Source organism: Marmota flaviventris, chromosome 7 (assembly GCF_047511675.1).
Source record: "Marmota flaviventris isolate mMarFla1 chromosome 7, mMarFla1.hap1, whole genome shotgun sequence".
Classification (NCBI taxonomy): domain Eukaryota; kingdom Metazoa; phylum Chordata; class Mammalia; order Rodentia; family Sciuridae; genus Marmota; species Marmota flaviventris.
The window spans coordinates 65,063,318-65,080,098 of record NC_092504.1 but is presented as its reverse complement, the minus strand read 5'-3'; the positions used below and the strand labels follow the sequence as shown (position 1 = coordinate 65,080,098).

The following is a 16,781-nucleotide window of genomic DNA, read 5'->3' as shown; positions in this document are numbered from 1 at the left end:
TTGTACTTACTATCATTTTTTTTAATTTTTTAAATTTATTGTAACATACATGAGTGTCAATCAAAAATTCTAATCAGCATGAAACAACATTTATTACTGTGTTGAATTAAAATAATTCTAGCCACAGATATGAAATATTAAAGTTTTGTTTGGCTGTGCTAGAGGGTTTTTACAGTTTCCTGGGCCATGGGTTCACTTGGAGATGCCCACAGAAGCTGTGAACCATTTCCAACCCACATTTTGTGTCCAGTTTTAGTAGGTACATAGGATTTGGCAAATCTGTGGACACCTGACTTAGGACTCCTGATATTCAACCTTATTCGTTTTTTGTTTGTTTTTGTTGTTGTTTGTTTTGGTGGTACTGGGGATTGAACCCAGAGCCTTCATGCATGTTAGGCAAGTGATCTACCATTGAGCTACATTCTCAGTCCTCAACTTTATTCTTGATTAATTTGTCAATTCTTTTTAAGCTTTCTGGAGTAACAAAAGTTCCCACAGGACCATTATTATTTCCTTTGAGAATGTCTTGGAAGGAATAACTAGATTCACTTTCAAAAATTAACTTTAGGAGGTAGGGTTTAAGTGGAGAATCTTCTTCTTTCAGAGGGTAGTCCTTTGTGTTAAACCACAGGATCACTCATATCCATCAAAATGAGCTGAGTGTAGTTAATTGTCTTACTACTGTAAAATTAAAGGAAAATCTTATCTTTTTCCCCTCATTTATCAAGTTTATCTAGGTCTGGAGGGTTTGCTGGAATGGATATGTGTCTGATTCTCCCCCTCCTTTTTAATCGATTAACATTATTTAGGTTAAAGTCACTCAGAGTACTGAGGGCCACGATCAACCACAGCTGATTAAAACACTGCAAAAAGGAGACTACTTTGGGGAAAAAGCTCTGATCAGGTGAGCCCATGAATCTATATGCCATACCTACATACAATGCTTAGACCGTTTTCTATGTGAAACTAGTCATTTGAAGTTGTCCTATTGAGCCACCAAATTAATGGCCTCAGATATTCAGGAATTAAACAAAAATGTTAAACTGCCTTCTAAAATTATCAGCTCATTTTGCAAGTCTTTGAGCAACTCAAAATAGTGCATTTGAGATTTCTACCTGAACCTTCAGTCTTTGAGACATAAGTTGGTTTACTCTTGATATGATTTATGGAAGAAATATTTTTAATGGTTAATCGAATGACTTGGACACTATGTACTTCCTAAAACTCATAAAACCTCATGACTGAAGAAATATATTTTCCTAAATGTAAATAACTTCATAAAACCTCAAAGTTTGGGGAACGTGATGTTTTGGAATTACATGTTTTTAAGTGAATATTTGGAATTACTGGGGAATCACTTAAAATTTATGTTATGACTTAATGCTTTTATTTCAAATTGGTGCTTGAAGGAATAGAATAGTATTTCTGTTCATTTACCTTCTTAATTTTGGTTTATAAATCCCCAGTTCTACTGATTTGTATGACAGATTTTACATAATTACAGAGCAAAGGAAGATATTACCTGAAGATAAATCTCATCATGAAGATTTTTTAAAAGAAAACCCAAGTATTAAAGCTTAATAAATTAGGTTATAGCTATTATGTAAGCAACTTAAAAGTAGAATTTAAAGCCATGCTAAATTTTTCTTTCCCATTTTCTTGCTGGTAATGAACTTGATTCCCTAATAGGGAAATTATCTTTCTTTTGTGCACTATCATAATGTAATATCATTATCTAAGACTTCAATGTATTTGTTTTCAGCATTTACAGGCTATTTTGTCTCATACTTCTAAGCAAAATAGCTTAAAGCTTGAAAGTTCAAAGGCCTTTATAAATGTAGTATGGAGACAAAATAGTTCTTGAAAGGAAATGTGTCATCTATTTTTGTAAGACCTGCAGTGATTTATGCTATATGTTGTAGCCAGCCAATTATAGTGTTTTCCTATGGACAATATGGGAATTTATGTTTACTATGGACTCACAACTTACCAAGGTATTTGAAAGCATAAAGTTAAAACCAATGGGAAGGAAAGTGGAGACAAACATTATAACATTTTTGTGGGTTACTGCTGACTGACTCAATTTTCCTTTTATTCTGTATATTTCCACAAGTTGACATTTAAAAGTCCCAGAAGTTCTTTCAGAATTTCATATGCAAATATAAATCCATGACACTTACACAGTACTATGAAAGAAATATGAGTGTGTTTATGAACATTAATATTTGTAAAGTGTTTGCAGAGACTATTCTCAGTGCCAATGATGACACCAACATGTGAAAGGAACACGATATCTCTTTCTCAGAACTCAGAGATCAAATAGCTGGTCCACAATCCAAGTTCGTGTCTGTTCTGTTTCTATATCTACCTGGCTCTGTCTCTACTACCTCTTTCTCTGCCTTCACTACCTCTCTCTCTATCTCCACTACCTCTATCTCTATCTCTATCATCTCTCTTTATCTCTGTCTAAATCACATTCATACAAGTTGAGCAGAAACTGTCCTGCCTTTGACTCCAAAGTTCATGAAACTCAAGTGTCTTTACTGATGTCTTCTTTTTTTTGGGGGGGGGGGTTATTTTTTTATTATTATTTTTTTAATTTTTATTGTTGGTTGTTCAAAACATTACATAGTTCTTGATATATCATATCTTCTTATAAAGATCCTTTAAAGGGATCTTGGTGGGATGGAAGATATGTCAGAATGTCTTTGGATATCAGCTAGGCAGAGGGCACTTCTTTGGAATGGTAGAGAGGGGCTGCCCAAGTTTTCTGTGTCCTACCACTAAGAAAGGTGAAGGAGATTTATACAATACTATATTTGATGAAGTTGACTGGAGCAGTCCTAGTAAGGTATTCTACCATTTGCTGCTACTGGTAGGACATCTTATAAATCTCTGAGCACTGGGTTCCATGTGGGAGAACCTGTTTTCATTTTCTTTAATTTATAACGAATAGAGGGAGGAAAGTAATAAAAATAAATCTCTGAAGAATATTTGCCTGATGCTTAACAAGTTGATATTCATTAGAAAATTAAACTTACCATCAGGTCATATATGACTACTCATCATATCTAAGATATTGATTGTAAGGTATTACCTACTCTATTATGCACCATTAAGAAAGACGATACTGCTAATTATCCTATGACTCATCATTTATTTTCATATATAAATTGATTTCAGAGATTTTAATGGATTTTAATGTATAAATACACATTTTCATGATCTGATACTGAAAACAATTTTCTTGGGTTTTATTTTTGATGGTTTTCCCAATAAGTTTCTTTGATCAGTTCATTTCTGTTTTGCTTCCTTATTAATTAGTCTTCTTTGATCAGGGGGGAGAGCTCTTTTAGTTTAGCTATCACAAAGCTCAGAATGATATTCCACATGCCCTTGCAGTCAGCAATTCCTCTACATTCTCAGTGCAATTATCTTCTCCTCTGCATTCCTTGTGTAGATGACCTTTATTGGGATACATTTTAAATTCTTGTGGTTTTTCTTTTGGAACGGGATTGAGTATAAATTAAAATGTTTTTTCAAAAGTATAGTTTTGGGAAGATGCTTTCATACAAAGTAGCAGATTTCCTAATCAAATTGGTGGTTTTAATTTCTAACTGCAGTGGAAACTGACTTTCCTGCTTTTGTCTGCAGTGATGATGTCAGGTCAGCTAACATTATTGCTGAAGAAAATGATGTCGCTTGCCTGGTTATAGATCGAGAGTGAGTATCCTCATGTTTGAGAAGGCAGACTACTGCCACCTTTGAAGACTTGGCCTTCCCTTACTCCCAGGGCGGATCTGTTTTCTCATTCATCACCACTCGGAAATGCTAGCCAGTCCTCAGCTGCAAGTACATTCTATTAAAATTCATGAGAAGGAACAGGGCCTTCTGATCTGAATGTGTCTGTGGCAGTGGCAGATGCTGGCAGGCTAAATATTTTGTGTGCAGAGTTTGTACATAAATATCAGCAATTGACTGATTTAAATTCTGCATCTCCCAGAGAAATAAGTTTATTAGTGTTCTTATGGATGTTTTCCATACAACGTAGTGAACAATTTTGTAATTTATTTCTAAAATGCCTTTAGCAGTCAAAAACAGTTTTGAATAAATCCTCTCTCAATGTATAAAATAGTCATTAGCTATTTATATTTCCAAACAAATTTTAGTCATTTGTAAGCAATGTGTATCAATATTGATGTCTAAATATCTTGGATTATTTTTCAGAATAAGTTTTATTTTGTTTCACTCACTTCAAATCATACTTTATCCTGGCATCTTGGATCTCTCATTAACCATTTAAATATTTACTGATTAATTACAAGATACACTAAAGGAAATTCTAATATAGTAGAGCTAGATCATTATCCAAATAAAGTCATTGTGTAGTCAAAGAAATAGGTCAGACTCACATGAAATATTAACAAAAAACAGTAAATTTACAAGAGACATATAGCCAACTTCTGATTGAATACAGCATTTATTGAACATAGAATCATAAAAATGTAGAGCTGGGAAGAACTTAAGAATGTTTAGAAACCTTTTTATCATGGAAATTTACAAACATTAAAAAATAGAATGGCATCAGAACTCTACAATTCAAGTTCAACAGTTATCAGTTCATATCTTATCTATACTCTTCACCACTCTGTGACATCTCCACACCATTTTTAAGCAAATTCCAAATATAAAATTGTTGCAAAAAATTGGGGGCACCTCTAAAAGCCAAGTATTGACTACAATAATATTAACATGTCTAAATAGTGACTATAATTCACATGGAATTATTTCAATTTTTTCCCTTACAGATAAGAAAAGCAAATCCAAAGTAGGTTAAAGAATTGTACCAACAATGCCATCTGTGACTGAGCAGGGGTTACTGCCCAGGTTTCCAGATTCATCTCAACTTCCTTTCTCCAGCACATTTGGCTCTCATAGCACCTGCTCAGAAAGAAAAGCAGTCCCTATGCAGTCAAATAGTTAAGAATTCATTTTATTTTTTTAAATAAGGAAATGGAGCATAAAGAAATAATAGGATTTTTCTTAGCAAAGAAGAAATTTAAAATTCACCCCAGGTGAAGTAAAACTCCAGAGCAAAGGCAGACAGCTAGGAAGTGAAAAGTGTGTTCAGATAGCACTCTTTGAATGCCAACTCTTAAACGGAAAATGATTTGGTATATTGTCCTAATAATACATTGTTTTGTTTGAGTTCCTTAAAAATATGTGCATGTGCTGAATAGCAATAGCTGTATGGAATAAATGCTCTAAAATGTTACCACAACAAAATCTGAAAGAAAGGAAGGACTTCTTTCCTTCATTATAATCTCATGTACCACACATGTATGTAATATCTTTTAATCCATGAAAAACATGCATTGACATTATATATTTTACAAATTACTTGCAAGATTATAATTTTAGGATGTTTACTTTACATATATATCATTGAGAGTCTATAACATACACTTGGCATAATGAAAGATAAAAAATTACATGGATTTACTCTGTGGGTGAGAGATGTTGACTATCTGGTATCGCTAGTTTCACCTATAACCTGGTTTTCTTGGGACAGTTAGGGTTATCCCAACATATTTATTATTGGTATCTCATTTCATTCTGGAAAGTATTTCAGTTTGGATAATAAATGTTAGGATCATCTTAGCTATGATTTGGAGTAGATTAAGACCCCACAACACTCCCATAGTCCACTGTTTTTACCCAAATCATACCATTATTCACACTTTGTTTTACTTACCATCTCTTGCTACTCTTTTGTAAGCTTCACGAATACAGAAACATGTAACTGCATTGCTGCTGCAATTCCAGCATCTGATGTAGTCCTTGGCATGTGGGAAGTGCTCACCAGGTGGTGGCTCAATAGAGGGCATCATCCTTGCGATGAGATGCAGGCACGGAAAGTCTATGGATTCTTATTCTTTCCTTCCTAGTCCATGGTTTTAATACATGATTAGAATGATTATAGTGCAAGAAGAATTAGAATTTGAGGGTTTCCTGTTTTTAAAGTGTGATAAACCATGAAATAACCCTGCTTTAAGATCTCTAAACAAATGGAAGGTGTATGGTGACACCACCATCATTAATTTTTGAGATAAATCCCAAAGGAGTTGGTTAGTTACTGTAACAGCTGAATGAGTACAGGCTGTTTGTAAGTTACAGCTATAATGTTGCAGCTCTTGAAAGAGTGGTTTAAGATTAGCTAGGAAAGAACCTTTAGGAACCCATGACCCCAGTGTCACAACATGAAAAAAATAAGATTTGTTTATAACAATAGTCTAGTGGCAAGCAAAAAATTGGTAAAGGAAGAGTAAATTAAAGGAAAACAAAGTACAAGAAATATTTCCTTTATTTTATTGTTTCTTTATATATGACAGTAGAGTCCATTTTGATATAATTGTACAAGCATAAAATATATCTTATTGTAATTAAGACCCAGTCTTATGGATGTACATGATGGTGAGAGTCACTATGCTGTATTCATATATTCACATAGGAAAGTTATGTCAGAGGACTGGGGATATAGTTCAGTTGGTAGAGTGCTTGCCTCCAAACACAGGGCCCTGAGTTCAATCCCCAGCACAAGAAAGGGAAGGGAAGGGAAGGGAAGGGAAGGGAAGGGAAGGGAGAAGTGTCAGATTCTTAACATTTCCTTTTTGTTTGAAAATTTCAATTATTAAGGAAGTTAGAAATTCCATAGCAATATTATTTTATGTCCCATTACTGTACATCAACAAAGGTCAGTTTATAGTAAAGGGTAGAAGAGAGTGGGGAGTACATCTGAGGGGAGGAATGAAAAATACCCATTCCAGTGTGTAACACATATTGACAAATGGAAATATTGATTGGCTGTCAGTAAAATGTGTACAGAGGCATTAAGTTGTGACACTGTATTATTGAGGTGTTACTGGTTTATTAGTTTTAGGTATGTTGAGGCCCATTTTATTCTTTTCATTCTATTGTGTATCAGACACTTAAAATGATACCACGATGGTGAAAGTGGGGTCTCTATCCTAATAATCACAAATCAAGGCAGATTGTTAGATACGGTATAGGGAAACTTTGGAAGGACATTCAATAAAACTATCCTTTCTCTTGTGAGGAAGGGGATTCATTTTTCTCACGGACAGTGGAGTATGTAAGAATTTCTAAAGACCGTGAACTGGGGCAGGGAGATTAGGTCAGGCACAGGACAAGGCTGTGGTCTATGAAGGATGAGTGAGGTCAACCAGATGAGCCTCAGACAGAGAACTATGAAATTCAGGTAAAAAGAAATTATGAAGGAATGCGAAATGGGGAGAATTATCAGAGACAAAGAACAAATAAATTTTGCCTTTGATTTTAAATTGTTACTTAATTAAGCAAAAGTATTAAAATCTGTAACCCCTATAAGCTATTGATTCTTTAAACAGATCATGTAAGCTGTTTCTTCTCCACTGTCTTAAAACAAATGAAAAACTACTTGTTGGCAAACTAGAACTGCAAAGCAGAAAACAATAGAAATGCTGTCTCTTCTCACTGGTAGCCTCTTTAGCTTGCATGAACTCAAAAGCTCAGTTATAGAGCTTTCAGTAACTAGGCCACATGTTACAACAATGTTAATATTCCATAAATTATTGAAAAACAATTGACTCCATGGGTAACTATATACATATTCTTGCATGAGTTTAAGAAGAATGTCAAGTTACTTTGGTACTATTTTGCTTTATTTTATTCTATTTTATTTTATGTTATTCAGAACATTCAATCAAACTGTTGGGACATTTGAAGAACTCCAAAAATACCTGGAAGGGTATGTGGCGAACCTGAACCGTGATGATGAGAAAAGACATGCCAAGTAAGTGGGGGAACATCCTCCCAAGAGAGATCTGACTTGTTGGGAAGTCAGTAGATAAAGAAGAAGACATGGGAGCTCTATTGCCTACACAGTAAACAGTTAATGTGCCTTCACTAGAAACTTCTGGGGAGCTCTTTTTAATAATTCTTCCACAAACAAGATACTAGAATGTCACTAGAATGATGATTAGTTAAGTCTCTGAATAGTCAGCAGCTTTATTTTGCATAATGAATAGAAATTTTAGGGAGAAATTTCCTGGTAAAGGGAATTCTTTACGATGGTAACATCTCAAAAGAACATTTATACTAGATTACAGGTAAAGAGTAGGGTCATAGTTTATGTTTTTCAAAACATAAGGGAGATATTGCCTAGATAATTATATGTATGGAGGAGGAGTTGGGTAATAGGGATGTAGTAATAGGGATGAATTAATATTATTTGATAGAAAATCTACATTTTTAAATGATTTGTTGTTTTGTTTTTTGCTAAAACACTTCTTATGTTTCTTTGTTTATTTTTTGCTGTGTTGGGGATTGAACCCAGGGCCTCATGCATGCTAGGCAAGCTCTCTACCATTGAGCTGTACCCTCACCCCTTAAAACATTTTTTGAGTGAAAGCTTAAGCATATGTGCAGTAGATAGTGCTATTGAAACTGTATATTCAAAATTTCTAGAAGGCCGAGTTTGAGTTAAATTAGAGCATTCAATCAGTACATAACAAGATTTTTTTTTTTTGCAAGGAATGCATTTGCAGTTTTTACACCAAAGGCCTATTGTACTAACAGCTTATGAATATATAACTGAGAGCAGTAAGTCTTAATTGAGGCATAAAATGGTTGTTTCCACAATTCTTAAGACATAAAGTGAGAAATGTACTTTTCACATTTCAAAAATCAATTTTTCTGGGTAAGCCATGGAAACTTCAATATCTGACAAAAGGAGCAAACTATGGCCAAGATCCTCAGTGTGGCATTGTCCTATATGTGCAACAAAGAGAATGGCTCTGTGGTTTTATTGCCTTCTATTCACTCCTTTTCTGGGTTGTTAATAGTTTTATTGTGGTATGTTTTAAATGCTACTCACTTTTATTTATTTATTTATTTTTGGTACTGGGAATTGAACTTGGGGGATTGAACCACTGAGCCACTTCCCCAATTTTCTTTTCTTTCTTTCTTTTTACTTTTTAATGAGACAGAGTCTCATGAAGTTGCTGAGGCTGGCCTGTAACTTGAGATCTTCCTGCCTCAGTCTCCCTAGTCACGGGGATTGCAGGCAAGTGACACTATGTCTGGCTAAAATTCATCAATTTTACTTTGATGATTCAATTCTGTTTTTGTCTATTTCTTGTTTTGTGCATATGAGGGTTTTTGGTTTGTATGTTCCATTGTTTTTCTTCCCAGATGTACCTGAATCTGATCCTATCAAAGTTGAGATAGCCTTCGAGGCAACCATAGGCAGTGTTGCGGGCAGTTGTAAGACTATTTAAGAGTGGAATTTATGAGAGGCATGGTGCCTGCCTGACTAAGGGTATGTGTGTAAAGTTTCACTTCTTTTGTTCAGGCGGTCCATGTCTAACTGGAAGCTGTCCAAAGCACTCTCTCTGGAGATGATTCAGCTGAAGGAGAAGGTGGCCAGATTTTCCTCATCATCCCCCTTCCAGAACCTTGAGATTATTGCAACACTGGGCGTTGGTGGGTTCGGAAGAGTTGAGCTTGTAAGGGGTTTACGTTTCAAGCATCTGAGAGAAGCCTGTTGACTTTTTTTGTTTTATATTCCAGCTTATCTCGGAGGATCATGTGAATTATTATTGCTATCTTAAATTTTGTTTTGAGCTGAAATTGAGAAAGTAAAATTTTGAATCTGCATATGGTATAGTGGCAGGTCTGTCTTAGTAACTTGTAGTAATGAGCTGTTATTTCCAGCTTCTTACATCAGATCCTTTAGTGAATTTGGTCTTGATGGTAATTATTGGAGAATGTACTAAGTAAGCATTCCCAAAGGCTGTAAAATGTAAAAACTGTATTTCCTAATGGCAAAATATGTATATATATATATATATATATATATCCACAACACATGAGCTCTCTATACACAAAGGCAGAGAAGAATGTGTCCTGCAGAAATGCTATAGAAATGTGATCTTTAATATTATGGTTAGATCCCTTAGACAACTCCACTACCGTGTCTGTATTTGGCTTTCATTATCCTATTTTTGGGTTGCCCCAAATTTTCCATCAGAAAAAAAGGAAATAAGATGAATGCAAAATGATGTTTGAAGAGCAGCCTTCTGCAGTGCTGAACAAACAGCTGGAAACTTACATCCTGATTTCAGTTGTGTCTTCCATATCACCACCTCTATGTGCTTAATAATCATCCTCCAAGTTGTAGAATAACAACAGATCTGGTATTCTGAGGAAACTGTAGAATGGAAATCTGTGACCTTTTTGGTTACATATGATTCCGAGCTCTTGGCAATTACCAAGCCCATCAGAATTTTAACAATGTACTGTGTATTGACGTCTGGGTACTGTGCTGATGATATCTCTGTCTGCCAGTTGGCCCTGGGCATGAACAGATCTGAAATCCTGCCAGGGACCCTGGATAACACACTTCACACCCAGTTCATACCTCATCTCTGACGAATGAGAGGGGAAATTGGTTTCTGAACAGAGGAAGAATATTCATGATGTCTCTTATGTCATATGAAGAGACAAGGGCAATATCCATCTGTAGTGTATTTTCCACCAAAGATCATGGCAAAAGGATTAAATTAGCAATGCTGAGATATGTTTCCTCAGATAAAAATTATTGAAGCAGTATTTCCCCCTGATTTAAAAGTTATAGGCAGTACCAATGGTAAACACAATAAAATATGGGAAGAAGCCATTTCTGTACAACCTTGTTACTTGTCCAGTATAGACTGTTTAGGAAGTGTTAAACCTATCAGGAAAAATGTTTATTTTAAAATTTAGACTTTCCTCTTAAGGGAAAAGATTGATTTTATACCTAGAGTGGCACTTTACAATAGACATTTCTATGATGATAGAAACGTCCTATATCTGTGCCATCCAGTCAGGTAGCCAGTAGGTGTATGTGGCATTGAACTTTTGAAATGTGGCTATTGCAACTGAAGAACTGAAATTAAATTTTTAATTAATTTAAATTTAAATAACCTCATGTGATTACTAGCTACTGTACTGAATGGTGCAAATAGAGAACATGATTAAATTTGTTTTTCTTGGAAAATCAAAGAAGTAAATATTAAGAAATAGGAATTTTTGGCCATTCTGGTCCAGGTTTTTTCTGTTACATGATCAAAAACAATTGCTATCTAAAGATTAAGACTTCTAACCATGTTTTCTTACTTCAATACAAAATTTTAGAATCAGATATATGAACTACTTGAGAAATTGTGATGAAACTGAGTCCTAGAGACCTAAGTGGCTAAAAGCTTCCATTCTCTTTAAATGTGAAACAGGTTTAACTCTCAGTAATTATCATGTTTTAAACAGATATGGCAAATTATTGTTAAGTCAATGTTGAGGATTTTTCTATTTATTACATAGGTTAAAGTAAAAAATGAGAATGTTGCTTTTGCTATGAAGTGTATAAGGAAAAAGCACATAGTTGACACTAAGCAACAGGAGCACATCTACTCAGAGAAGAGGATTTTGGAAGAGCTGTGTTCTCCATTCATTGTGAAGTAAGTGAGCCTTTGATCTCCCAGGACTTGGAGTTTTAGGCTCTTCTTTTGAATGTTTCCATATAAGAGGTCAGAAAGAAGAGGAGGAGACATTACTCTGAATTAGCCAATGAAATCTTGGATCAGAGTTTCCAGTTGTTTTTATTCTTACAAAAGCATGTTGTTTGTGTGTGTGAATACAAAATTACTGCAGAGTAACTTGAACTGATTATTTTATCCAGACCTATTGTAGAATTTGGAAATAGGGAATCAAGATGCTATAAGAAACCCCTCAGAGGGTGTTCTGATGTTGAATTTCTGTAGGAAGGGCACCGGAAGTTACCAAAGGAGAACATATCCTGGCCCTCAAATGCCTATGTGCCAAAGGAACCATTTTCTGATAGTTATTCTTTTTTCTGTAGCTATCCTCAGTGTTTGGAGGGGAATTTAAAATTATTCTAGGCCATAGCTCTCTTTACTTGTGAATTCATGGGTTAGTGATATTAAGCGAATTTATATTTTCTCTAAATGCCCCAAACTGTAGTTTTTGTGATTTCTGGGTGATAGACAGTGTCCGTATAATGAAGACAATTTGTACTTTTTGATCAAATACCCTGAGAAGATCTTTCTATTTATCCATATCCCTAGACCCATTTTTGCAAGGCTAAAAATTAAGTCTGAACTCAGGTAATATTAACAAAAATCATCCAATTACCTTTTATTATGCTCCCAGAATGCCCCTTTAAAATTAATATTTCACTAATGACCTATGATGACCAGCTTCAGGGAATGGATTAAGTTGTATTAAGTTTTGCATTTCTAGATCTTTGTGATATACCTGGCAAATAATAGGGCAATAATAATATACTAAGAATAAATATAAATGACAACATTTGTATAGTGAGAGATTAACATGCACCTCTTCTAAGCCAAAAATATAGGAGGAGGAAGTAGAAGAATCACAACATTTCCTTCACTGGTCCTTTAGGAGGATCAAATGAATATGAATAATTTTCAGTAAATATTTATCATCAACAATATATACAAATAATATATAGTCAAATGAATATATAATCTCTCTCTCTCTCTCTCTCTCTCTATATATATATATATATAGATAGATAGATAGATAGATAGATATAGATATAGATATAGATATAATTTTTTTCACTGAAAACCAGAGATCTGAGACTGCATAACTAATATGTGTCTGATCTGGGATTTGAGCCTGAGCCTCTTGGTTGAGCTCACTCTCTGAACCGCTTTGCTAGGTCGGCAGAATAATGAGCTGCTTTATTAAGAGGTATAGTCTTGCAGAGTAGATAAAACTTTTACAGTGAAATGGAAGACATTTCCTCTGTGGGCAGAGGGAAAGCAGTCTGAGTAAAGGGATCCATGAGCAAAAGCACAGCAGTAGGAAAGATGAAAGAAGCTTTGGCGAGAAGCCCAGTGTAGCTGCAGGACATTTGTATGGAGATGAGGGTCATCATTCAAAATGTTATTGAAGATAGTCTTAAGCGACTTTAAAGAGCTTTAAAAGCTATATTTCTAATCATAACCATGTTTTTATCTGTCTTTGCAGATTATATCGTACTTTTAAGGACAATAAATATGTGTACATGCTTCTGGAGGCCTGCTTAGGTGGGGAGCTATGGAGTATATTAAGGGACAGGTAATGAACAAGCATTATAAGCAAGAGCTTTCTTTACTCATGTCAGTCTAGGGATGTTGGATTTAGGAACATTTAAAGAGGCACAGAGGAAATGATTTGGAAATTATTATAAGAAAATGTTATCTCTTGATAAAGTATAGTAGGAATAGTCTATTAGCTGACATTGCAGTCATGTCATATGCACCCTGTGAAGTAGTCGGTTTTAGGCAGTAAAGAATCCCAGAGACGGAGAACTATCCAAGGTCTCATGGTGAGTACAAGGCAGAATCAGGGCATAAACTCAGATGTTTCTGATTCCCAAACTTAAAGAAATGGGGCCTGGTAGGGAGTCGTTAAGACCTCACAGAAAAAAAAAAAAAACAGTGTAAGATGTCAACAAAGGTTCAATTTAACTAAAGAGGTGGTTTCATGCACTCAAACCACAGATACATACTAAGCACCACCTCTGTAGAAGACTCCATAGCAGACAGTATGGAACTTTTCTAGATGATATAGAGTTTCTATCATAAAGAATAAAAAGTATTAACTTTTTTTCTGACACATCAAGAGTTCATTTGGGAAATTATATGATTTTTAAAACGTTTCATAAATATGAACACTAAATAGTAACAAAGAGGTTTGGCAAATTGTAATTAAATAGCAAATGAGTTTTGTAGACTGTCAGCTCAGAGGCGGGGAGGGAGAGAAATGCATGATGACAGAGGAAGGTTTTGAATTAAATTCTAAAGATGACAAAATCTTGGAAAGTCAGAGCAGCAGGAAAATACAAAGTAGAAAAGTTGACTTGGTACTAGGTCTCCTTATAGTTAATGAACAGAATTTGAGTAGGAAATAAGGGTAGTGAAAGAAAATGGAAAGGTAGGCTGGCATTAGATTGTGGAGGTTACTGCCCAGCAGACATTCTGACAGCCTTACCTGGGCCGTGGACCCCAACCCCGGCTACACTTACAATCATATGGGGGAACTTTTACAAGGAAAAATGCTGGGCCATAATGCCAGATGTTATGATTTCATTTCATCTGGGATGGTATCCAGTAATTTTTTTTTTCATGCTTGTTAGACAATTCTAGTGTACATTCATGACTGAGAATCGCTGACCTTGGAACATATATTGTTGGATGGATTGGGGAAAACCTGGAAGGATGAGGAAACTTTAATGATGCTGCTGCAAAAACATTAGTCTTTGCTTCAACAGTGGAATATATATAGAAAATCTAAACCTACTTATGAAAGAGAGTTCCTACAACCTGTTAAGTACCATGCTCAATCCTAAAAACAACATTACTAATTAAGGAGTAAGCCCATTCTACTGCATAGATTCTGCATCTTAGAACAGTTAAACAACTTGCTCAAGGTATAGTGAGCAAAGGAAACAGGAATAAAATCCATTTTCTCTCACCCCAAAGCCATAGTCTTCTGATATACTAGGGGGTGAATCACCACCATGTTTAAAAAGATTCAGAGTATAATTTTGCTTCTCACTATGCTGGTACAAGGTAACTCTACTAAAAGATTGAGAGACATCAAACAAGAAAAGTTATGGCCCCTTTCTACCTGGGTTAGTATTGTGTGCTGTACCCACAGGAAATTAAAGTGACCACTTGAGCCATTCTTTAGTCAAGCAATAAATTGCTGAAGTCTCTTTTAAGCTCTCCACTGAGATAGTTGCATTTTCTCCAGAGTGTTCCACAGACATCTAAAGAACTCGTTGTTTCCTTGGTTTTCTATTTTATATGTTCATGTATGATTATCAGAAACAAGTGCTTGGATAAAGATATTTTAACTTTAGTAAAGTTGTTTAGTTTGCCTCAAGTAACCTTCTCAATTTCTTTATCACCAGTAAACATCCTAATTTTATTGACAGTATAAAATACATTTTGATATTGACACAAAATATTTATATTACATATTTGTACTAATATAATAATTGAGACCTAGAACAGTAGAAAGGACATGTGTCCAGGATACTGAGAATGAAAATTATTTCATTGCAGAGGCAGCTTTGACGAAGCCACCTCCAAATTCTGTGTCGCTTGTGTGACAGAAGCATTTGATTACCTGCATCGACTAGGTATCATCTACAGAGACCTGAAGCCAGAAAACTTAATTCTAGATGCTGAGGGTTACCTGAAATTGGTAAGATAAGTTCTTTCATTTACAGTGTCACATGAGATATTTACAGAACAAAGTTGTGTTACAATTGAAATTTTCTTTTTAATTTTGGTACAGCTATTATTTTCACTACGGGGGATATGGCCTTTGAAGTTGGCACACTTAGTACTGGGAACACTGTTATGAGTACATTCTCTTTGTCCTGTGAATTTAATGTTCAACCATATTTATGACTCCTACTGAAGATTCTCATAATAGAATGCCCTTAATATTGCATTTTATTAGTATTTTTTAAAATAATTTAACTAGGTTTTAATTTATTCATATAAGGACTGGCTATAAGAAATAATGAAAGAAGATAGTATATCACTTCTGCTCCAGGACACCTGCTGTCTATATAAGGAGAAAAGATAAACATAACTGTTGGTAGTCATTTTGAAATCTTTCCAGGCAATTCTAATGGGCAACCAGGATTGAAATCCTGTTAGACTACAGGCTTCTGAGGACAGAGACTCCCTTGCTGTCCATCTTTGTGGCCCATTGATGTCTAACAGGAACTTCCTTGTATGTTACAGTAAAGAATAAAAGAAAAGTGAAACTGCTTTCAGTGAGAAACTACAATACATCTGGGTGGTGGTAACTGAGGAGAAGCCAAGGCACTTTGGACCTAAGAAGGAAACCCCACAGGGTGGGGAACCAAGGCTGAAGTTTTCTAGGTCTTGATAGTCTCTCAAAGACATTCAAACCATCTCTGAATATTAACAAAGATATCAAAAGTCACCCACCCGAGACCTTTTATATAAGGAAATAATAACATTATTTACTGAGCAGTTATATGTGTAAAGATACTATACTAACCTTTGACAATTAATCTGTTAACAATCTGTGAGACAAGCTTTATCACCAATACGTTATAGTTGTGAAATTCAGCCACAGGAATTAATTTTGTTATGTGTGATGGCGACACCATCTCTCCCCATGGTGAAGGAGGAAAAGAGAAGCCCTTTCATGTGATATTTGGCTGACTTCCAAGAGATATTTTGATCTAGTCAGGTTTTATTTTATCCATGAAAGACAGCTTTGAGAACTGGTGAGGTACTAACACAAGGCTTCAATCATTCTTATTTGTGATTCCTTCATTAGTTGTATCTCCTACAGCTCTTTAAGAAAAAGCTTTGGAGTATCCTAGAAGTAAAACCATCACAGGGCTTGAAGGCTCTTGTCCTTCTCAGAGCTGTTTTACAACAAAAGTTGGTAGCATAATCAGTATTTATAATAATGAGTCTGTTCACCATTGTGTCCATTCTGCTAATTCATTTGCCAATGACCTAAACAAAGAGTAAGAACTAAAGCCTGCAGAGGTTAAAGAGTAAATGTTGAATGTTTCCATTTCTAGCTATATATTAATCTAGATATCCTGAAATCCTCTTTCTACAAAATGTCTGAAAATACTAGGTGAGACA

General features: G+C 35.1%; 1 protein-coding gene across 1 annotated transcript in view; it reads left to right on the top strand.

Annotated features, from left to right (window-relative positions):
- The window catches only part of Prkg2 (protein kinase cGMP-dependent 2), a 98,870-nt gene that overhangs the window by 46,112 nt on the left and 35,977 nt on the right, over nucleotides 1–16,781 (top strand). Inside the window, exons 8-14 of the mRNA XM_027939819.3 lie at nucleotides 810–904; nucleotides 3,655–3,723; nucleotides 7,754–7,852; nucleotides 9,413–9,566; nucleotides 11,419–11,555; nucleotides 13,117–13,206; nucleotides 15,201–15,342. Coding sequence (XP_027795620.3) covers nucleotides 810–904; nucleotides 3,655–3,723; nucleotides 7,754–7,852; nucleotides 9,413–9,566; nucleotides 11,419–11,555; nucleotides 13,117–13,206; nucleotides 15,201–15,342 — 786 coding nt within the window. The remainder of the gene's footprint in view (nucleotides 1–809; nucleotides 905–3,654; nucleotides 3,724–7,753; nucleotides 7,853–9,412; nucleotides 9,567–11,418; nucleotides 11,556–13,116; nucleotides 13,207–15,200; nucleotides 15,343–16,781) is intronic.